The sequence below is a fragment of the Sciurus vulgaris genome (assembly GCF_902686455.1).
Source record: "Sciurus vulgaris genome assembly, chromosome: X".
In the NCBI taxonomy this organism is placed as follows: domain Eukaryota; kingdom Metazoa; phylum Chordata; class Mammalia; order Rodentia; family Sciuridae; genus Sciurus; species Sciurus vulgaris.
In genome coordinates, this window is record NC_136471.1 from 44,045,620 (window position 1) to 44,071,198 (window position 25,579).

General features: G+C 34.0%; 1 protein-coding gene across 4 annotated transcripts in view; it reads left to right on the top strand.

Moving 5' to 3' along the window:
• Window positions 1–19,300, top strand: part of RBM41 (RNA binding motif protein 41) — a 69,178-nt gene extending 49,878 nt beyond the window's left edge. For 2 of the 4 annotated variants that reach the window (XM_079124417.1, XM_079124418.1), the window contains 2 exons: window positions 7,009–7,156; window positions 9,095–14,735. In XM_079124417.1, the coding sequence (XP_078980543.1) occupies window positions 7,009–7,156; window positions 9,095–9,261 (315 nt within the window). In that variant the 3' untranslated portion in view covers window positions 9,262–14,735. Of the gene's footprint in view, window positions 1–7,008; window positions 7,157–9,094; window positions 14,736–14,768 lie in introns of those variants that run through there. The other 2 variants (XR_013761184.1, XR_013761185.1) reach the window with 2 other exon arrangements.
• Window positions 19,301–25,579: the final 6,279 nt, after the last annotated feature.

The window sequence follows — 25,579 nt, forward strand, 5'->3', positions numbered from 1 at the left end:
ATCTGTTTATGCCATTATCATACTGTTTTGATTACAGTAACTTTGTGATATATCTTGAATTAAGAAACTGTGAGGTCTCTAGATATGTTTTTTCTCAAGATTATTTAGGCTCTTTGGGAACATTTGTAGCTCTGTATGAATTTTGGAATTTTTTTTTTCTGTTTCTGTTTAAAATGGCATTGAAATTCTGATAGAAATTTCTACAAATCACTTTGGTAGTATGACTATTTGAAAAATAGTGTTTCTATGAACATAGGGCATCTTTCCATTTAATTTGTATCTCCTTTATTTCTATAACATTTTGCTGTTTTCAGTGTATAAGTCTTTCACCTCCTTGGTTAAATTAATTCCTCAGTATTCTTTTTTGATGCTGTTACACATGTTTTCTTAATTTCTTCTTAGTATTGTTCATTGTTAGTATATAGAAACACAACTGTGGGTGAGGGTTTAGCTCAGTGATACAGTACTGACCTAGTATGTAAAAAACCGGGGGTTTGATCCCCAACATTGCAAAAAGAAAAAAAAGTACAAGAAAAAAAAAGTACAACTGATTTTCTGTGTTAACTTTGTATCCTCCTACTTTACTGAATTTGTTTATTCTAAATGTTTGTTGAGTCTCTAGTGTTTTTTATGTGTATGATCAGTTCATCTGTGAACAGATACAATTTTCTTTCTTTCTCATTTGGATGCATTTATTTAATTTGTATTGATTAATTGACTCTGGATAAAACTTCCAGTACTATATTGGATAAAAGTAGCAAGATAAGGGATTCTGATCTTGTTCTTTTTTTAACAAGTGATTTTTTAAGTACCTTTATTTTATTTATTTATTTTTATGTGGTGCTGAGGTTCAAACCCAGTGCCTTACATGTGCTAGGCAAGTGCTCTACCACTGAACCACAACCATAGCCCCTTACCTTGTTCTTGATCTTCTGTGTTTCATTTTTGAATGTGGTGTTTGTTATGGGCTTTCCATAAATTGCTTTAATTTTGTTGAGATAATTTCCTTCTATTACTAGTTTTTAGAGAGTTTTTATCATGAAACAGTTGTTGAATTTTGACATGTTTTGTCTGCATCTCAAGATAATCATGTGACTTTTTAAAAACTCTTTTGTTTTGTTAATGGGCAGTATCACACTGATGGGCTTTGGTAGGTTGAACCATCCTTGCAACCCATGAATATATCCCATGTGGTCATGGTGTATGATATTTTAAATGTGCTGTTGAATTCACTTTAGTAGGTTTTTTTTTTTTTTTTTGAGGATTTTTGCACCTATGTTCATTGACCTGTGCTTTTCTTACACTGTTGTTTTCTCTGTGGGTTTCAGGGTGATTCTGGTCTCATAGAGTGAGTTCAGAAGTATTCCCTCCGCTTCAATTTTTTGTGAGTGTTTGGGAAGAATTCACATTATTTCTTTAAACATTTGATAAAACTCACCAGTGAAACCATCTGGCCTGGGCTTTTTTTGTTAGGAATTTTTTTTATTATTGAACTAATCTAACTTATTACTGATCTAGTTCAGTTTTCAATTTGTTTATGATTCAATCTTGGTAGTTTTTTTTCTTGGAATTTATCCTTCTATGTTATCCAGTTTGTTGTTCTGTAATTGTTCATAGTCATTTCTTATAAACCCTTTAATTTGTGATATTAGTTGTAATGTGTTCCCTTTCATTTCTTATTTTCTTTTATTTGAATTTTTTCTTTTTTTTTATTGTAAACAAATGGGATACATGTTGTTTCTCTGTTTGTACATGGCGTAAAGGCATACCATTTGTGTAATCATAAATTTACATAGAGTAATGTTGTTTGATTCATTCTGTTATTTTTTCCCTTCCCCCCACCCCTCCCACCCCTCTTTACCCTCTATACAGTACTTCCTTCCTCCATACTTGCCCCCCTCCCTAACCCTAACTCTAACCCTAACACTAACCCGTCCCTCCCCCCCATTATGTGTCATCCTCCACTTATTAGCGATATCATTCGTCCTTTGGCTTTTTGAGATTGGCTTATCTCACTTAGCATGATATTCTCCAATTTCATCCATTTGCCTGCAAATGCCATAATTTTATCATTCTTTATGGCTGAGTAATATTCCATTGTATATATATACCACAGTTTCTTTATCCACTCATCAATTGAAGGGCATCTAGGTTGGTTCCACAGTCTGGCTATTGTGAATTGAGCAACTATGAACATTGATGTGGCTGTATCTCTGTAGTATGCAGATTTGAAGTCCTTTGGGTATAGGCCAAGGAGTGGGATAGCTGGGTCAAATGGAGGGTCCATTCCAAGTTTTCTAAGGAATCTCCACACTGCTTTCCAGAGTGGCTGCACTAATTTGCAGCCCCACCAGCAGTGTATGAGTGTACCTTTCTCCCCACATCCTCGCCAACACCTGTTGTTGCTCGTATTCTTGATAATCGCCATTCTAATTGGGGTGAGATGGAATCTTAGGGTGGTTTTGATTTGCATTTCTCTTATTACTAGAGATGTTGAACATTTTTCCATATGTTTGTTGATTGCTTGTAGATCTTCTGTGAAGTGTCTATTCATTTCCTTAGCCCATTTGTTGACTGGATTATTTGAATTCTTGGAGTAGAGTTTTTTGAGTTCTTTATAGATTCTGGAGATTAGTGCTCTATCTGAAGTATGATTGGCAAAGATATTCTCCCACTCTGTAGGCTCTTTCTTCGCATTGCTGATAGTTTCCTTTGCTGAGAGAAAGCTTTTTAGTTTGAATCTATCCCAGTGGTTGATTCTAGCTTTTATTTCTTGTGCTATGGGAGTCCTGTTAAGGAAGTCTGGTCCTAGACCAACAAGGTGAAGATTTGGACCTACTTTTTCTTCTATAATCTGCAGGGTCTCTGGTCTGATTCCGAGGTCCTTAATCCATTTTGAGTTTAGTTTCGTGCATGGTGAGAGATATGGGTTTAGTTTCATTCTGTTGCATATGGATTTCCAATTCTCCCAGCACCATTTGTTGAAGAGGCTATCTTTTCTCCATTGCATATTTTTGGCCCCTTTGTCTAGTATGAGAAAATTGTATTTATTTGGGTTTGTGTCCGTGTCTTCTATTCTGTACCATTGATCTACCTGTCTATTTTGGTACCAATACCATGCCGTTTTTGTTACTATTGCTTTGTAATAAAGTTGAAGATCTGGTATTGCAATACCCCCTGTTTCACTCTTCCTGCTAAGGATTGCTTTAGCTATTCTGGGTTTCTTATTCTTCCAGATGAATTTCATAATTGCTTGCTCTATTTCTGTAAGGTACGTCATTGGGATTTTAATTGGAATTGCATTGAATCTGTATAGCACTTTAGGTAGTATGCCCATTTTGACAATATTAATTCTTCCTATCCAAGAACATGGGAGATCTTTCCATCTTCTAAGGTTTTCTTTAATTTCTTTCTTTAGTGTTGTATAGTTCTCATTGTAGAGGTCTTTCACCTCTTTTGTGAGATTGATTCCCAAGTATTTTATTTTTTTCGAGGCTATTGTGAATTGAATTTTTTCTTAGTCTGCTAAATGATTGCCAATGTTGTCAGTTCAAAACAAGTTTTAGCTTATTGATGTTTTTTCAGTTCTCTATTTCATTCACTTCCACTTTAAACTTTATTATCTCTCTTCTTCTGCTTTGTTTAGTCTTGGTCATTTCTTCCTTTTCTACTTCCTTGAGGTGTAGAATTAGGTTGTTTATTTGAGATCTTTCTTTAATTTAGATATGTATCATTATAAAATTCCAGCTTGGCACTGCTTTTACTGCATCCTGTAAGTTTTGATATATTGTACTTTCACTTTATCTCAAAATATGTCCTAATATCTCTTGACTTCTTGTTTGACCCAATGATCATTAAGAACATGTATATTTAATTTCTACATATTTGTAATTTTCCAGTTTTCCTCTGCTATTGATTTATAGTTGCATTCCATTGCAATCCAAAAAGATACTTAGTTTTATTTCAGACTTTTGAAATTTGTTAAGACTTGTTCTGTGATATTACATGTGACCTGTCCTGGTAAGTATTTCTTATGCACTTAAGAAGAATGTATATTCTATTGGGAGTGTGTGGAATATTCTGTACATACATGTTAGAACCATTTGACCTTAATTGTTGTTCAAGTCCTCTGTTTCTTTATTAGTTTTTATATGTGTTTCTGGTGCTAGGGATGGAACCTAATATCCTCGTGAATCTAGGCAACCATTCCACCATTGATCTATACCCCAGCCCTCAGTTCTCTTTATTGATCTTATATCTAGGTATTCTGTCCCATTATTGAAAGTGGGATATTGAAATCTCCTACTGTTATTGTGATGCTGATTATATTTCCCCCTATTACAGTCACTGTTTCATTTATTTAGGTGCTCTGATTTGGGGTGTATATACATCCATACACACATATTTATATTTGTCATTTTTATATCTTCTTGTTGAATTGACCCTTTATCCATTAAATGATGTCCTTCTTTGTTTGAGTGATGGTTTTTGACTTAAAGTCTGTTTTGTCATATAAATATGTCTACCACTACTCTCACTATTGCATAGAAATTTTGTTTACATCTTTTCATTTTGAGCCGATGTGTGTCCTTTTATCTAAATGAGTGTCTTAGCTAGCATAAAGTTGGATTGTGCTTATTTTACCCATTTGGCCACTCTGTCTTTTGGTAGCTTTAATCCATTTATACTTAATTATTGATAGGGAAAAGCTTGCTGTAGCCAATTGTTAATTGTTTTATTTGTGTTTTGTAGCTCTTTTATTTCTCTTTTCCCTTAGCTCTCCCTCTTTGGGGTTCATTTTTGCTTAGCTTATTTTGCTTTGTTGTTTTTTTAAATATCTTTATTTATTTTTATGTGCTGCTGAGGATCGAACCCAGTGCCTCACACATGGGAGGCAAGTGCTGTACTACTGAGCCCCAGCCCCAGCCTATGCTTTGGTTTCGTAGTGACATGATTTGATTCCTTTCTCATTTTCTTCTGTGTTTATTATAGACATAATAGCCTGTTTTAGCAGCTTAAATTCAATCACATAAAATAGCTCTTTTCTTCTCTTAGATTTTTAAAATAGTATCCCATTTCTAATTGATAGAATATTTTGTATTATTTCTCTGAGGGTATTAGTTACAATTTTTTGAAATATTTTTCTCCCTCTGTGGTGTCTGATTTTCCCCATTTTCTTTCTTTCCTTTTCTTTTTGTTCTGTTCTCTGTCTTTCACATTAGAAGTTTTCCCTCAGATGCCTGATAATCCATGCTTATATCTATGAATAAGGACTAAAAAGCTGTTTGGGAGATCCAAGAACGTGAATGGCCCATATAAACTTTGAATTTCATTTTAAGGTATTCTAGTTGAGAGACTGGGGACATAGCTCAGTTGTAGAGTGTTTGGATAGCATTTGCCAGGTCCTGAGTTTGGTCCCTAGCCTGAGAAAAACAATGGTCTGGCTGTGTCATTTGTTAGAGAAATTTTCCATCCCAAGTCAGTATTTTTACATCTTTCCTCTTGGAGTTTATCAGTTCCCCAGAGGAGTCTGTTCCAAACGCTTTCTTTTTTCTTTAATTTGTTCTTTTTACTAATATTTGACAGTAGGCCCAATTTTGACATGTTTATACAGACATGGAGTATATCTTATTCTAAATAGGATCCCAGTCTTGTAGATGTACATGATGTGGAGATTAACTATGGTGTATTAATATATGTACATAGGAAAGTTATGTCAGATTCATTCCATTGTCTTTCCTATTCCTATCACCCCTCCCTTCCCTTCATTCCCTTGTTTGATCCACTGAACATCTGTTCTTCCCCTACCCCCTTGTTGTGTGTTAGCATCCACATATCAGAGAGAACATTTGGCCTTTGTTTTTTGGGATTGGCTTATTTCACTTAGCATGATAGTCTCCAGATCCACCCATTTACTGTCAAATGCATAAAGTCATTCTTCTTTATGGCTGAGTAAAATTCTTTTGTGTATATGTACCACATTTTCTTTATTCATTCATCTGTTGAAGGGCATCAAGGTTGGTTCTGTAGTTTAACTAATGTGAATTGAGCTGCTAAAAACACTGAATCTGAGTAACTGTAGTGTGCTGATTTTAAGTCCTTTGGGTATATGCCAAAGAGTGAGACAACTGGATCAAATGGTGGTTCCATTCCCAGTGAGCTTTCCAGAGTGGCTGTACCAATTTGTAGTCCCACCAGCAATGCATAAATTTCCCTTTTTCCCCACATCCTCATCAACATTTTATTGTTACTTGTACTCTTGATAATTCTCATTGTGATTTGAGTGAGATAGACTCTCAGGGTAGTTTTGATTTGCATTTCTCTAACCAAATTTTTCTTGTGAGGGTACTTCAAGCATTCTAGGAGCCAAATGGCGGGAAAAGACCAGGGAGGACCTGCATTAAGTATGTATTCTTTCTCTTAGTCTCCTTGCTTTCAGAAACAATATTCATATCCTCAGTTATGTTATGGCATTATTCATATTCCAACAATGAACCTACGGTATTCTACCAGGATCAGCAAATTGCCATTACCCAGTAGCATATTGTAAAGGAAGTATTTAAAGATCAAATTAGTTTTTAAATAGGTTTCAGTGTACCAACTTTATTTTAACCCCATCTCTTCATATCCATTTTCAGAGATAGCTGAAACTGTCAATTTCTGAACTGTTTGAGGATTCTTAAGTAGAGATGTGGATTCTTGGCTTATCCCCCACTGCTGGTTTAATATGAAGATTTATGGAGTGTGCTGAGTTGTTTCCTATACATCCAGTTATTTTCCAGTTTCCAGAATACTGTTATCATTGCCTTCTTTCCTTATTCTCCTTACCTTCTTGGTTTGTGTTTGCTTTTTTAAAGTTCCTATAGTTTTAGAAAGTTTTGTGCAGAGAATAAAATTAGATGAATGTGTTCAATCCATAAATTTTATATGAAAACATTTCTAACCATAATGAAAGTGTTGCCTTACCTACCTCATGTGATATTTCTGTTGATCCTCAATTTACATTAGGTGTTATACCTGAAGAATCTTAGCCCTCGGGTGACTGAAAGAGATCTTGTGTCATTATTCGCTCGGTTCCAAGAGAAAAAGGGACCTCCAATTCAATTCCAAATGATGACTGGACGAATGAGGGGACAGGCTTTCATCACATTTCCCAGTAAGTAACTTCATCTCCATACTTACTGTTGTAGTATCAGTTCCCTAGAGACTATAACCTCTTGAGATATAGTACTTTTATTTCTTTGGATATAGCTCTGTGATTTATCAGCAGCACATGAGAAGTAAGAAAAATATCTTTTTAGTGCTCCTCTATCCCCCTTTCTGTTCTTCCTCTCCTCTTTTGGCAGTGTATAACCACCATATCTGTGTCTTCAATTTTCCCAGTATTAGTATTTTCTTCTTACCCTACCAAAATTTATTTTCCTTTTTCTGACAATGATATTTCTAGTCCAAGTTAAAATTATTCATTAAGTAATATATTGATATTCTGATCAGAACACATGTACTTGCCTTATGTCCCATTCCTTTAGGACTAAGTGACTACAAAATAATATACTAATTCATAATTAGTGAAGGATGATGCATTCTTCTAAATATCACTTGCATGTTAATACATAGTTTCAGTGTTCTAATCCAGGTGCCAGAATAATACAGCAATTTTGATTTCTATGATAAAAGTCAATATGTCTTTTGGGGGAGTGCTAAGTAGAATGTGTACCTTTCATTGTGACTGGACTGTCATCATTTATAAATAGTCTTCTATCCTTTTTATAAGCAAGTAACCTTACGCATGAGTACTGCCAGCTCCTCTCCATTTTTTTTCATACAGTTTTTTGTTTTGTTTTGTTTTGTTTTTGGTACTGGGGCACTTTATCACTGAGCTACATCCCCAGCCCTTTTTTTTTTTAATTTTGAGACAAGGTTTCACTACATTACTGAGGCTAGCTTTGAACCTGCAGTTCTCCCACTGCAGCTTCCCAAGTTGCTGGGATTATAAACATGTTTCACCATTCCCAGCTTTTCACACAATCCCATGCCGTCTTTCGTATCTCATTGAAAGTTTATAGATCTTCTGTACCAGTGTTTATCAGTCTTTTCAAGTGTGAGAACCCCTTTTAAATTGAAAAAAAAAATTTCACATTATATGATCCACTAATTAAGAAATATGTAATAAAAGTGCTTACGAACTAAGTACTTTTAATGCACGACTGTTTTACTAATCAGAGCAGCAGATACACTACACATTTGAAAATTTGTAGTTCATATATCTGAGACAAAATGTGGTTCATTCTAATAGCATTGTCTACATATGGTTCCACAACTCCTGGCCATAATCCATAACTTTCTTATTTATTACATCCAAGCCCCAAGACCCATAAATTGAATATGTGTACTGTACACTACATATTCTCATACCTGAAGCTTCTATATGCTTACAAATCTTAAACTTATTTATCCAAGTATTCCCATAACCACTGACTCAACTGAAAGAAAAATGTAGAAAAAACTGGGGGAGAGAAATGGGTTTATATAGGAATAATATTTCTATATATCACTGACATTAACTTAGTGTATATCTTTAGTCAATCCAGTTTACTTAAGGTGTGTATGGTAAGCCCTGGAACAACCACTGAGGAAATAGCTTTTAAAAAAATGAAATATTAAATTTAAATGTCATATTAGAAATAATATAAAAGGCAAAAGGAGGAAAGGAGAAACAAACAAAAGTTTTGGTTTTCATAATACCTATAATCTGTATCAAAGATAAAGGCTTATGTGTAATTAGGTATAGCTTGTACTACTTTAGCATACTGCCTGTATTCATATTTCTTTACCTGTGTTTTTGATTCAGAATACACCATCAAACATCTATTTGAAAAAAAATCCTATTTGAGTTTTATTGTCATTATTGTTAGACATTAACTTAGTCTTGCCGAGTTATACAAATTTGAGGTTTGTGTAAAGTTGATAAAATCAAATGATATGACCTTATAGCCTACAGTTTAACACTAAAGCAAAACAATCTAAACTAGACTTGGAATAAAATTGAATTATTAAGCTCTGTGTAAGTTGATTTTTTTTCTTTTTCTTTTAGATGAGGAGATAGCACATCAAGCATTGCAACTAGTAAATGGATATAAACTGCATGGGAAAATATTGGTGATAGAGTTTGGAAAGAATAAAAAACAACAGTCAGATCTCCAGGCTACTTCTCCCATATCATGTACTACACCTAGTAGTACAGAAATCAGTGGTAGCTAGGGAAAATATATATATAGTGGGTCCTGGATAATCTTTCTTGCATTAGAATCTTGGATTATAGATTTGCATATACATAGAAATTTGTTTGGAGTTGAAGAATATAAATTAACTGAGAGAAGAAAACAGTAATTAGGACAATGCCTTTCACTTTTCAGAGAGCATTAGTAGAAAACATTTTTTTAAATCAGAGACTCTCTAGGACAGAAAATATCCTGAGTATTAAGAGTAATATACAAAGAGTATTATTTTTATGATAAATTTCATAGAATTTTTCCTGAGGATTTTATAAAATCTCTATCAATTTCTGATGTTTTTAATATTTACCCCTAGAGATAACATTCTTTCCAGGACTGCCTCCTTTATACAAAACTTTAAACCTGATTAAACATTGAAATATTTATTTACTAGCGTCTACTTTTCCCTAATTTTATCCACCTAGTAAATAATAGAACAGGCCCCCCAGGCCTCAGATCAACAAACACTGTTGTGTCAGAATTGTCAGCAGTAAAAGTAGGTAGTTTCATAATACATACAACATAATACAGTCATAATACAGTCAACATGCTTAATGAATTCTTCCTCACTAAGTTATCAGAGTCTTCCAAAAGCTATATATTTTTTCTAATGAAATCTTTTTAAACCAAAATATTGGTGTTTTCATGGGCATTTAAGCTAGATACAATTAAGCAATTTTTGACTTCACCACAATAAATATTAAGTTTCTAGTACACGTTAAATACAAGGTTTATGCATTTTAGAACAGGAATATACTAGCAAAGAATTCTAAAGGGATATGGAAATAGAGAGTTCTCTGGAGGAGAAGTAATCTGTCTCAAATCCCCTAGTTGTTTGTTTATTGTTGCTGAATAATAGAAAGACAATACGGCATTGAGGAAGTAGTACTAACTTGGGGATCAAACCCGTGAACCTCACAGCCACACTTGTACTTGACAAGTCACTTTATGAGCCTCAGTATTCTCATCTATAAAGTGAGGATAATAATGCTTCTTACCTCATTTGGGTTGTGGGGATTAAGTGAGATATTTCTATCTAAGGTGAAGAACAGAAATAAAACAGAATGGATAAAATTGAAGAGAGTATAGGCCTTGTGAGACACCATAAGCACTCCAACATACAAGTAATGGGAGTGCCAGAAGAAAAGAGAATGAAAGGAGGAGAAAAACACTCCAAGAAATAATGACTGTAAGTGCTTCAAATTTGTTGAGAAACATTAATTTACACATTGCAGAGCCTCAGAAAACCCCAAGTAGGATAAACAAAACAAAACTACATATACATCCTAATGAAAATACTGAAATCCAGAGACAGAAAATCTTGAGAGTAGCACAAAGAAAATGAACTATCACTTATCAGGGAACCCCAGTAAGATTAACAACTGACTTCTCAACAGAAACATTGCTGGTGGCAATCAGATAACATATTCAAAGTACTCAAAGGAAATAATTTTTGACCAGAATCCTGTATACAACAAAACTATTTTTTAAAAATGAAGGTGAAATAAAATATGCACTTGTAACAGAAACCAGAGAATTTGTTACAAGCAAACCTCATAGAAAATATTAAAGGAAGTTCTTCAGGCTGAAAGCAAGTGTACTCAGACTTTATTTGAATATGCAAACAAATTAAAAGATCATCAACAAAGGTAAATACGTAATTATAAAAGGCAATCTAAATCTATTTTTCCTTTATTAATTTAAAAATAGTGGTATAAAGCAGCATGTGTATAGTTGCATTGTTTTGTTTTTAGCATAAAACATATAATATGTTTTCCAATAACAGAACAAACAAGGCAGATGGAAATAATGCTGTGTTTTATTAAAGAAAAGACTTCCGATGGTAGCTCAAATCCACAGGAACAAATTAAAAAACAAGGAGAAAAAGAAGGGTAGTGTAAAAAAGCTGTAAATAGACTTGCTTTTCTTCTGTCAACTTGTTAAAAGACATAGAATTATGTTAAGTAATGATTATAATGTATTATGGGGTTTATAATGTGAAAATAATACATAGGACTATCATACCACAAAAACTGGGGGAGAGAAATGGGTTTATATAGGAATAATATTTCTATATATCACTGACATTAACTTAATGTATATCTTTAGTCAATCTGGTTTAGTTAAAGTGTGTATGGTAAGCCCTGGAACAACCACTGAGGAAATAGCTTTTAAAAAAATGAAATATTAAATTTAAATGTCATATTAGAAAATAATATAAAACGCAAAAAGAGGAAAGGAGAAACAAACAAAAGTTGAAACAGATAGAAAACAAACAGTAAAGTGGCTTTCATAAGTCCACCCATACCAATAGTAGCATTAAATGTGAATGGTTTAAACAGTCTAAACAAGAAGTGAAGATTGTCGCACTAGGGGAAAAAAGCAAATTCAACACTTTGTTGTTTATCAGAGACACTAAGAATTTGTACAGAAAACTGTGCAGCTCACAAATATGTGGAAATTAGTCATGCTTTTAAATGACCAATAGGTCAAAGAAGAAAACAGTGGAGAAATATCAATGGAACCAAACCAAAAGTTAGTTTAATAAGATCAAGAAAATTGACAAAACTTATGCTAGATTTATCAGGAAATAAAGGACTTAAATTACTAGAATCAAAAATGAAGGAGAAAATTTTAGAAATAAAAATATTGGAAAATAATCATGCAAACAGCAACCATAAGAAAGTGCAGTGGCTATACAAATATTCAGCAAAATGGACTTTAAAACAAAAAATATAACTAGAGGTAGAGTTATATTTAATAATGATGAAAGTTTCACTCCTTCAGGAAGATGTAACAGTTATATTGTACCTAAGAACAGATCCCAAAAATACATGAAACAAAAACCGAGATAAATGGGAGAAATAGATGTCTACAAAAAAGTTGGAATATTTAATACCCCCATTTTCAATTAGAAGAACTTGATAGATGATCATCAAGGAAGTAGGAGACTTGAACCACATGATAAGCCAAATAGATCTAAAGGACATCTATAGAATATTCTACATTCTACAACAGCATCACAATACATGGTCTTCTCAGATTCATATGAATCATTTTAGGATAGATTATAAACCAAAAAACAAGTCTTAATAAATACAAGTGGACTGAAATCTTGTGAAGTATGTTCTCTGACCAGGTGGAACAGAGTCAGAAACCAGTACAGAGAACTGTGCAAGTTATAATGATGTGGAAATTAGGCACACTTTAATAACCAATAGTTAAAAGAAAAAAATCACAAGGGAAATTAGAAAATCCTTTACGATGAATGGAAATGAAGACAACATTCCAAAACTTATGGGATACAGCTTAAGCAATGCTTAGAGAGAAATACATAGGTATAGACCTAGTTAAAGAGAAAAAAAAATCACATAAAAAACCTTTCTTTATACCTTAAGACCCCAGGAAAAGAAGAGCAAACTAAATCTAGAACAAACAGAAGGTGGAAATACAAAAAAATAGATGAAGAGTAAACCACATTGATGACAGAAAACAGTACAGAAAAATCAATGAAACAAACCAAAAGTTAATTCAGTTAAAAAAGATCAAAACTGGCAAAACTTTCACTACATGTATCAGGAAATAAAGGAGAATCAAATTACTAGAATCAAAACTGAAAGAGAAAATATTACTACTGACTTTGTAGAAATAAAATAGGATTATGAAGGAATTCTGTGAACAAATACATGTCAATAAGTTAACCTAGATGAAATGGACAAATATATAGAAAACCACAAATTACCAAAACCAACTCAAAAAGGAAAATCTGAACTGCCCTAATAACAAATAGGTTAAATGAGTAAGGAAAAAAAATATCCACAATGAAAAGCTCAGATTCAAATTGCTTTTTAGATGAATACTGCCAAAACTTTAAAGAAGAATTAATACAATTTCCTCAGTATATTCATCCAAACAGTAGAAGAGCAGGGAACACTTCTGACACATGCGGGACCCCTGAGAATGTGTTCAGTAAAGGAAACCAGTCACAAATGACTTATATATGATTCCATTTATATGAAGTGTCCAGAATTGGCAAATATATAGTGACAGAGGATTAGTGGTGTTTTTGAGTTGAGGTGGGAGGGAAGAAATGGAAATGGCTAGGGATTAAAGCTCAAGTATATGAGGTTTCTTTAGAGGTTGATTAAAATGTTCCAAAATTGTGTTGATTATAGCACAACATTATGAATTATACTGAAAACTATGACCTATATACTTTAAGTGGGTTAGTTATATGTGAACTATATCTCAATACAGTAGTCACAAAAATAGGAAGTTGGATATCACCCAAATATCCATCAGTAGAAAAATGTGTAAATAACATGGCACATACACTTAATGTAATACTATGCAGCCACTTAGATATTGGACTATATCTATGAATATATTCTGACCTGTGCTCATATCCAAGATTTTTTTTTGTTAAAAAGTTAGATGCAGAAATATGCATAGTGTTAATACAATTTTAAGCTAAAGTGTTTATATATATGGTATATGTATATATAGATATTTCAAAATTAATTTAGGAAAAGGCTGGGAAATACATATACCAAATTGAAACCTTTGGGAGATAAAATTGGATAGTGAAAATAGGTTTCAGTTTGTAAAATTTTTGAAATGATGTGATTTGGACTGTTTTTACTTCTTTCAGTATTTTTAAATTAAAAAAATTAAATACTCTTGCAATTACTTGGCTTCCAGCATATTTGTCAGACCCATTATGAAGATATCATCTGACTTTACTCAGGACAAACTTCTATTCCTCTGATAGACTGTTCACTTAGAATTAACTCTCCAATTTTAAATATAATTTAAGTGATAGGTAATAAGTTATCCTGGTATAGCCTCTTGCACATGTAACCCAGGAACTTACTTCTCAGCTGAACTTTCTGAAAGGATCTGCTTCCTGTTGGGTGGAAAATCTCACCTCTGCTTGTTACTAGACCACAGCCTATTAACAGTGGAGGAAAATAAATATGGAGGATATATTTCAACTGGTGCATCAATACAGAAACTAATATATCCAGACAAATTCTACGCAGCAATAAAAACAGTGAATCATACATGCAACAACTTGGATGAATCTTCAATGCATTTTGCTAAGTAGAATAATCCAAACTCAAAAGGCTACTACTGTTTGATTTCATTTGTACATTTTCCGGAAAAGCAAAATAAATAGGGATAGAGGAAAAATATCAGTGGATATCAGGGGACAAAGATATAGTACTCCTTAACTACAAAATGGTAACAATAATGGAGATTTCCTGTATCTTGATTGTAGTTGAGTGTGTGCATTTGTCAAAATTCAGAATTGTATGCCAAAAGAATGAGTTGCTGTATGTAAATTTTTAAATAAATGTATTTATAATGGAGGAAAAAAAGTTTGGAGAAACAGTCCTTTCCATTAACTAATCTACCTATTCTGAGGTCTTTAATTATTGTTGAAAAGGTAAAGCCACTTTGCTACTATTCCTTTTTTTTTTCTGCCCACAGGTGAACAGAAATCATGCAGAAACATCTGTGTACACATGCATACAAAATTCCACCATTTAAAAAAAATCAAAAGAAATACTGAAATCTACCAGTTATCAAAAGGAGCTAATAAATATATAAATGTTTTACTACATTACTCACCACTTAATGGCTAAGGATACATTCCAAGACCCCTGGTGAATGTGTGAAACTGAATCGTTTCAAATCCTGTGTGTCCTGTTTTTCCCTGTATGCCCTGCAGCATTGTCACATAGTACCAGAGTTAATTTTCCTTCTGTTTTATGCCCTGGTGCCTCTGTTGCATCACTACTTCTGCACTATGGGTCATTATTAAGTTTGTTTGTGGTGAACATTTCAATGTTTACATTTGTACATAAAACCATCAAATTACATCCTAAATATATACAATTTTAATTGTCAACTTAGTACCATACCTCAATAAAGCTGAAAAAATATATAACAAAAATTGTTACAAGATACAGTGACATTATACATTGATGAAATAATCCATCAAGAAGTATGTATGCATCTAACAACCAAGCTCCAAAATAGATGAAGCAAAAGTTGACAGAATTGCATTCTCCAGGGAGGCAGAACAAGATTGTAATTGAATAGGATTTCCAGTGATAATCCTTCCACAGGAACACCAAGTTGAACAGGTATTCACATACCAGACTACCTTTTGCAAGAGTTGAGGAAGAACATAGTGCCCGATTTGGGTATAATAAGAAGAAAATACATCCAAAAAGACAGGAAGGAGTTGCCCTTTTCAACTCTTAGCGGCATAGACAAGGTATCTCTTATTTGGGGGAGAGAGAAGGAATAAGCCCAGGCTTAGACTTGAAACCCAGTACCAGGCAAAGCCCGTGATCTCTACCCCAGGTCACAGACTCAGCTACTGGATCTGTTAGCTATGCAGCCAAGTGACTACCTCTACCACCCTTGCCCCAACCTTGGGCAGCAGAGAAGAGAGCAAAACTTCACCTACTAGGGAGCAGTGCACAAATGCTAACGAGACTTTGCCTTGGAGTTCAGTGCCAGGCTGACTGTATTGAGATCCAGCACCAGAGAGAAAACTAAGGTCCCTACATTCAGGCCAGAGCTCACAGATGGAGCATCTAGACCTGCCCCAGTATGGGGCAGAGACATGTATATGGGTGAGACAGACTGCAGTTTTGACCTGCATCATTGCCACATTTAGAGTAGGCCTGAGGTACACATCCCCCAGACTGAAGGCCCTTGTTTCTGTGAGACAAGTGCAGCTTAGTACCATACTTGGTGGCCAAGGGATTGTCACCAAAACCCTTTCTCCAACCTTAGGCAGCATAGCAATTCTCAGGCCACTGCTTACACATGGAGTTCTAGACCTGCACACTGGTGGTTCAGCCATGTGTTTTGGCCTCTATCACTGCCAACTGTGGGTACACCCTTGAGACTGCAGGTACTTGCAGCTGTGAGACTCAGGAACTACCCAGTTTAACATTGGCCTTGGTGGCCAAAGGACTGCCTTTACCAACATTACCCCAAACTTGGGCAGCAAAGTGTGGAGCAAGACCCCATTCACTGGGGCAAGGACAGGGTAGTAAACCCAGGACTTCATCTTGGAACTTACTGCTGGGCTGATGGAACCTAATACTGGTAAGATCTTGATGGCCTCATCCCAGGCCAGTGCCCATGGATGAAATGTCTGGAATAGCCAGGGTCAAGTGGGGACATGTGGCCTCAGTCTATTAGACTTCTGACCAGCATCACCTGTGACTATAGTGGTGTTGGGCCATGAGTCTACCTCAGCAGTTAGCAACCCATAATAGTTTGGACTTTGGTCCTACTTTGTCTACAGCTAGTATCAGTAGACTGTGGACTCAATTTGACACAGTGCTGTGGTGTTCATGGTCACAGTTGAGACAGAACACCAGAACTAGTCTCTCCACAGTAATTGTGCCCAAAGCCAGGGGGAATTCCACAATTCCTGACCACAACCAATTACTGTGGACAAGGTGTTTGAGCCTACCCCAGTTCCCAGGAGAGGCTTTTGAGGAAACACCCTTTTTAGGTGCTCCAACAAATTAATGCTGATTAACAACTGCAGATTGGAAACAAACCTGGTTTTCCATCGCCCTCTAGTGCTGAAAGAAATAACACACCAACAGTGGACTTGAGGCAGACCTGGAGTTTGTGTGACATCTAGTGCTAATATAGTGGAAGTGATTACAGACACAGAGAAAATAAGCAGACCGCTTGAATTTCTGGAAAGACAGCCAGAAAGCAAGCCAGATTTTGAAGACTGGAATAAACACCTAATCCTTCAATGTCCAGATGATGTTACACAACAAGAAATATCAAGAAGTTTCAGAGAGGGGCTGGGGTTATATCTCAGTGTTAGATCACTCACTTAGCACAGGTGAGGACTTGGGTTCAATCCTCAGCACCACACAAAAATAAAATAAAGGTATGGGTTCACCTACACTAAAAATATATGTGTATTTTTTTAAAAAAAGAAGTTTCAGGGACCCATGATTTCCTAATAATAAAAACAAGATACTAGAAACTGACCAATAGTAAGCAGTATGGAGAAATTCTTGGTAGTAAGTTGAAAACAGCTATTTTAAGGTAAGTTGATTAGCTTCAACAGAACACACAGAAATGATTCAATAACAGAGAAACTTTTTAAAAAATTTTTTAGTTGTCAATGTACCTTTATTTTTTATTTATTTTATTTATATGTGGTGCTGAAGATCGAACACAGGGCCTCACACATGCCAGGCAAGGGCTTTACCACTGAACCACAACCCCAGCCCCTAACAGAGAAACATAATAGAGAGATTGAAGCAATTAAAAGAATTATATAGTAATCTTTAGGCTGAAAAATAGACTAAGTAAAATTAAACACACAATAGCAGGCATCAGTGGTGGAATTAATCAACCAGAAGAGAGAATTAGTGAGCTCAAAGACAGACTACTTATTAATACAAAAAAGGAGAGACAAAAACAGTTGGAGGAGAAAAGAGAATGAAAAGGAATGGTTTTATGGGAATTCCACAATAGCATTTAAAGAGCAAATATTTGGATATTGGGGTTCAAGAAGGACTTGAAAATGTCCAAGGAATAGAAAGCTTATTCAAAGAAATAATAACAGAAAATTTCCCAAACCTGGAGAAGGATACAAATATCCAGGTATAGGAAAGTCAAAGGCCATCAGTTACATTTATCTCTATTCCAAGACATCTTACAATCAAGCTCTCACAGGGGAAAGAGGAAGAGAAAGATTCTCAAATCAGTGAGATTTTCAAAATACTGAAAAAGAATTCCAACCATGAGTTCTGAACATAAAAAGCTATCCTTTAGAAATAAAGGAGACACATTTGTAAACAAAAGGTGACTGGATGTGTCCACCAGACCTGTCCTGCAAGAAATTCTAAAGAGAATTTTTCTAATTGAAAGAAAGAGGTGTTAGTAAGAAGAAAACAGGAAATTATAAAACTCACTGGTAGGGGGAAATACACACACGAAATCATAATGCTCTAATTTTGTCAGTATGGTGCATAAACATTTCATGTCTTTAGTATGAAGACTAAAAAAAACCCTTTAAACAATCATAGCTACATTTATGTGTTGAGAGGCAATGTAGAAAGATGTAAAATGGGATATTGAAAATTTAAGATGAGAGGTGGAATGGAGTTCAGGCATTCATTGCAGCACTACTAGTACATGATAGCCAAAATATGGAGTCAACTAAGACGTATATCAACTGATGAATGGATAAAGAAAATGTCACATATATAGAGAGTGGAATATTAGTCATCCATAAAAAAGGACAAAATCCTGTTATTTGCAGCAACATGGTTAGAACTAGAGGGCATTATGGGAAGGGAATAAGTCAAGAACAGAAAGATAACATATTTCATTTTCTCAATCACATATGCAAACTAATAATGTTGACTTCATATAACTATAGAGAGTAGAATTTTTATAAATTTCAGGTGCCTTATTTGTTCGGTTTGTATGTCTATAATAAGGAAATTATCTGTGAATAATGGTGAATTATTTCTTCTTTTATATTCCTATACCTTTTATTTATTGTTTTGTTGTACTACTCCTATTCAGTACTGAATAAAATTGTTGAGAGTGGCCATCCTCATCTCAATCCCAATACCAGAGGGACAACTTTCAACATTTTACCATTAAGTATAATGTTCATTATAGTTTTTTAATGTTATCAGAGTAAGAAAATTCCCTCCTATTCTTAATTTGGAGACCTTTTTAAACAGGTACTGCTGTTGTCCATGGGAACGACTCTTTCATGGCTGAACTATTTTAAATCCAGAAAGAAGAAACTCTGCAAATTCTACAGTTAGTTATGTAGAGGCTGGGGATTTTAACACTTCTTTTTTGCTGGAAACTCTTTGGTAGAAAAAAATCAGAAATTGTGGGTGTGCATTATTAGAGGCATTATTGTAATTGGGCCTGTGGGTCCCAGAATCCTTTGGGGAAAAACACTTGAAAGATTTCATTACCAGCAAAACTGCACTAAGAACAATACTATTTCTTTCAGGCTGAAGGAAAATGATATTATATTTAAGAACATAACCTGCAGGAAGGAATGAAGAGCATCAGAAAGGGTATATGTATGGATAAAGATAAAAGATTGTCCTTTAAAGTTACACTTTAAAGGGGCTGGGGTTGTGGCTTAGTGGTAGAGTGGTCATCTAGCATGGGCGAGGCCCTGGGTTCGAACCTCAGCAACACATAAAGGTATTGTGTCCACTGACAACTAAAGCAAAAGATTTTTAAAAAATAAAGTTACAATTATAACAAGGCATTGACGTGGAGTTATATGTAGACGTGAGTACACTTCATTTAGTTGTCATGTCTCCTTAGGTCTACTGTCATCTTTCCCTTGTGTTTCATGACTTTGACAGTAGAAGTAATGTGTCCTCTTTACATCATATTGAGAGTACATGTTATCAACAAGACTTATCACTGCATCCTTATTTCAGTTGACCTTAAATTTGTAATTTTGCACTTCATAATTATTGCAAAATATAGGACGGTAAAGGTTTAATTATCTGCCCTTATCATTTTGTGCTATTGTTTCATTTCTATGGTGTTTTCTACAACCCTCAAACTCCAGTCTAATCATGGTAACAATAGCTGATAAACACAAATTAAGGGACATTCTACAAATGACCTGACCTGTACTCAAAAAAACTTTCCTGTAAATCAAAAATTTTGCCAAAATGAGTTTATTCAAAAATTGTAATATCATTGTGGGGGGAAAGAACAAAAGAAGGAATGAATCAGGAAAAGAAAAGAAACAATAAATAATCAGGTTAAAAAGTAAATTAAAAATTTTCCATCCCAAACTTTCTGTTTATACAATTCCAAGATTTTCTATGCATCTAGGCATAGTCAAATATACATATTTTATAGAGAAGGAATAATGTATCTTATAACTTGATTTTCACTTGATATATGATTGCTATATTTTCATTAATTCACACATTCATTCAGAAAATACATAGTGCCTGGTAAGTATTCAGGAGGGAAGAGCATGAGAATGTTACCTTACCAGCATTTTTTTATTTGTTCTTTTTAGATATACATGACAGTAGAATGTATTTTGGCATATTATACAAACTTGGAGTGTAACTTATTCTAATTAAGATCCTATTCTTGTGGTTGTACATGATGTGGAGTTACACTGGTCATGTATTCAAATACAAGGCTAGGAATGTTATGTCCTATTAATTCTATTGTCCTTTATATTCCCCTCCCCTGCTTCCTTTCATTCCCCTTTGTCTAATGCAATGGACTTCTATTCTTCCCCTCCCCACCCTCCCTTGTTGTGGGTTAAACTAGGTGTCCTTCAGTAGAAGAATGGATAAAGAAAATGGGATATATATACACACACACACACACACACACACACACACACACACACACACACACACACACAAGGGAATATTACTCAACCATAAAGAAGAATGAAATTGTGGAATTTGCTGGTAAATGGGTGGAACTGGAAACAATTATACTAAGTGAAATAAGGCAGTCCCGAAACACCAAACGCAGAATATTCTCTCTGATATGTCTATACTAGCATTTCTTAAAGTTATTATGCTGATGGGACTCTGAATTTTTAAAAGACTGAGTCTTTGCCTAGTGAGGGATGTTCAGACATTACTGGATGTGCACAGATTCTTTGGGTATGAAAACACTTCTACAACCCAAACCTTAGTCATTTCACATGAAAACTTAATCTGACTGTTCACCTTTTGGTGGTGAAAACAATTTAGCCTCTTGTGAACCATAAGCAATGAAGAACTAAAAGTATTCACAGACAGGTCTATACCAGTAAAAGGGAAGAAGCATATAAACTATTAACTGGGACACTCTATTTAGCAGCAACAGTGGTAAATACCACATGTAAGAAAAAGAAGGAGGAGGATGAAACAAAACCAAAATATTCACATTCTCCACGGAAGCAAAGCTTTAGTTAGAAAGACCAAATATCTGAAAACTCATGAGTTGGCATTTGAGAGCATTGAAGAGGTGTTCTGGAGCAGCTGAAATGATAATAGGGACTGGTGTAAATGATTACAATTCCAAGGGAAAAGAAGGTATGTGGTCTTGCAATTCCTCAAAAGGAAAGCCACCGGATAAAGGATTACAAGGATGCCACAAAATTTGCTGATCTGTAAAATTTTTACCTTTTAAGAAGCTGCTAAACAGTTTTCTGATGTAGTTTTACCATTCTACCGAGGATGTATGAGATATCCACTTGTTGTGCATCCTCACCAACAGTATTTGCAGTTCTTCAAATTTTAGCCATCCTAGTGGACTTGCAATGGTAACTCACTGTGTTTTAATTTGTATTTCTTAAATGACTAATGATGTTGAGCATCTTTTCTTACGCTTACTTTCTAATCTGTATATTTTCTTTGTTAAGATATAATTTGCATGCTTCAAAATTTACCCCTTTATAGTGTAAAATTCAGATTTTCTAGTATATTTGCAAGATTGTATAACCACCATCACTAATTCCAAAACTAATATATTTTTAGCTAAATATCTGCTCAAATTATATGCCCATTTTTAAATTAAGTTGTTTTTCCCATTATTATATTGTGAGGATTCTTTATATATTCTACAAGGAAGTCATTGCAAATAATTTGTCCCAGCAGTAACCTACTTTTTCATTTCATAAAAGTAAATTTTTCCATGTTCTGAATTTTACATATGGTAAAATCGTATGCTTAGGATTTTATCAAAATGAATGTTGAATTTTGTCAAATGTTTTTTCTCCATCTCATCTCATATTGACTTTGTATCCTTTGGTGTACAGTTCTACAAGTTTAGATAAATGCGTTCGACTCATGTGACCACCACTACAATCAAGATATAGAGAAGCTGGAACTCAAAAAATCCTTCATGCTGCTCTTTCTGTTAAGCCCCTACCTCTGCCCACCATGCTTGCAAACACTGTATTTTTCTTCCTATAATTTTGCCTTTCTACATTTGATATGAATGGACTCACATAGTATGTAATCTTTTAAAAATAAATCCTATGGTTCGTTTTGATTTCATTTTCCTTTATCTTAATTTTAAGGGATCATACAGTTAAATCAACTTTTCTGGTCTACCTACTATACATTATAACATATATGTAGATCCATGTAACCACTGCCACATCAGGTACAGAACAGTTCTATCACCCCTCCAATTATTTTGTGCCATTTTTCTTTCCAGAGTCAAACCACATCCCCACTCATAACCACTGTTCTGTTTCCAATCAATAAATTTTTTCTTTTCCAAAATGAAATATGAATGGAATCATAAAATGTGAAAACTTACTTCTTTCATTTACCATAATCCTTTTGAGAATCATCCCAAATTTTTGTGTGTCAGTATTTTGTCCTTTTTTATTGCTGAGTAGTACTCAGTTCTGTGAATTTCAAAGTTTATTTATGCATTTAGTCACTTAAAGAACTGTGTGTTTGCAGTTTTTGGTTTTTGTTGCAGTGGGGATTTTGCAGATTCTAACTAGAGGTGCTATAAGCATTCACATAAAAGTTTTATAGCAAACATAATTTTTAAATTTCTCTAGAGTAAATATCTAGGAATGAGATTGTTGGGTCATATTTTAAGTGTATGTTTCCATTTATAAGGAGATGCCAGACTATTTTCCAAAGTAGCTATGCCATTTTGCCAAAAATTATGAATTCCCACTGTTTGGATTCCTTGTCAATATTTGATATTATTAGGGTTTTTCATTTGCCTGTTTTGTTTTTGTGTTTTGCTATGCTAACAGGGATGTAATAGTATCTCATTCTCATTACGATTATGATTTTCATTTTCCTAATTGCTGATATTATTGAGCATCTTTTCACATACTTAGTAATCATACATTATATCCTTTTTGGTGGGTGTTCAAGATTTTTGTTCATTAATAAAATTGTATTGTTGGTTTTCTTTCTGACATGGTTTTTATCTTATTTTTATTTTTAATATTTTAAAAGGATTTTAAATTTAGACTATATTTAGAGTTACAGAAAAATTCAGAAAGAATAAAGAGAACTCTTACAATACTCCACACCTAGTTTTCTCTGTTATTAACATCTTCTATTAATTTGGTACACTTGCTGCAATTAATGAACTGATATTGATACATAAAGTTAATACTTTATTCAGATTTCTTTAGTTTTTAACCTAATGTCCTTTTGCTATTCTAGGATCATATCCATGATATCACTTTACATTTGGTTGTCATGTCTCCTTTATATTCTTCTTGGTTGTTACAATTTATTAATGTTCTTTGTTTTGATGACTGGCAGTTTTCAGGAACGCTGGTCAGGTATTTTGTAGAATGTCCCATATTTTTTTTTTCTTTGATGTTCTTCTCATGATTAGAATGGAATTTGGGAAAAGAAGACCACAGAAGTCAAGTAGCATTCCATCATGTCACATCATGACATCTCCATGACTCACCAATGTTGATATTAATCTTGATCACCTTGTTATTGGATTTTGACAACTTTTTTTCTGTTCTCTATACAAGTCCTCTGTCAGGTCTATGTTTTTCAAAAATCTCCTAGGCCTCCTAGTCCGTATTTTTTCTTTAGGTTGTCTTTAATTTTGAAGAAGTGTAATGTATCAATATTTTCTCTTGTGGATTTTACTTTCACTATCACGTCTAAGTATTCTTTGTCCAACCCAATGTTACGAAGTCTACCAGAGTTCCTTCTAAAGTTTGGCAGTTTCATATTTTACATACATTGAGATCCATGATTTGTTTTGATTAAATTTTGTATAGGGTTAATGAAAATGTTATGGTTTTTAGCATATAGATCATATATATATATATATATATATACACACACACACACACTTAGATTAATGCCTGATTATTTATTTATTTTTGGTTCATTGTAAATAATGTATTATTTTTATTTCTAATAGTTTATTGATATTACATAGAAAGAAACTTGATTTTTGAATATTGGCTTTGTATACTGGAGCTTGCTAAACTTGTTTGTTTATCCTAGGATATTTTTTGTAGATCCCTTGGGATTTCCTACTTAGATCATGCTATCTGCAAAGAGAAATGGTTGTAAGTTTTCATTTCCATTCTTTGTGCTTGTTATTTCTTTTGCTTGCCTTATTGTACTGGGTAGGACCTCCAGAGCAACAAGAGTAGACATCCTTTCCTTTTCCCTGATCTTAGGGGAAAAGCATTCAGTCTTTCACCCACAAGTAAAATATTACCTGAAGATTTAGTCACGTGTTAAATTAAGATCCCTTCTATTTCTAATTTGTTTAGGATTTTATCAAAATGGATGTTGGATTTTGTCGAATTTTTTTCTACATCTAGTGAGATAGTCACAAGGGTTTTATTTTTTATCGAGTAATGTAGTGAATTAATTGAGTGATTTTTCTTTATTTTTATTTTTTCAGTACCGTGGATTGAACTCAGGGCACTCGACCACTGAGCTACATCACAGGACCTTTTTCTTTTTCATTTTGAGGCAAGGTCTCACTAACTTGCTGAGGCTGGCCTTCATTTCCTGTCCTCCTGCCTTAACCTCCCAAATCATTGGAATTACGGGCATGCCCCATACTTGGCTCTTTTATTATCCCTTTAATCTGTAGTCATGCCCCCTCTGTAAGTGATGTTTCTTCTCTCATTTCTGATAGTTATCATTTGTGTGTTCTATCTTTTCTCCTGATTGGGAGACTGAAGTTTTCTAAATTTTATCTTTTTAAAAAATCAGCCTCTATTTAATTAATTAATTTAATTTTCTATTTAGTTGTTTCTGCCCTCACCTTTATTATTTCTGATTTTGGAATTATAAAGGATTTAATTTGCTCTTTTTTCTATTTCTACTTTCTTAGAATGGTAGTTTAGATTATTGGCACTTTTCTTGTTTTCTAATATAGGCCTATAATGCTATAATCTTTCCTCTTAGCATTCTTTTACGTTCACCTTACTATGTTGTCTTTTTTATTTTCACTGAGTTCAAAATGCTCTCTAATTTCGCTTCTGATACCTTCTTTGACATACAGGATTTTTAGAAGTATCTTGTTTGATTTTCAAATAGTTGAGAATTTTCAATTATCTCTCATTGATTCCTACTTTAATTTCATTGCAGTCAGAAAGCATACTCTGTATTTTCAATACATTGTAACCCTAATGAAACGTATATTTTTTAAAATTAAATTTTTTGTTTATTGACACTTATTTTCTGACTCATATTTTGGTTAATATTCTGTATGCACTTGAAAAGAAAGGGTATTCTTCTGTATTTGGGTGC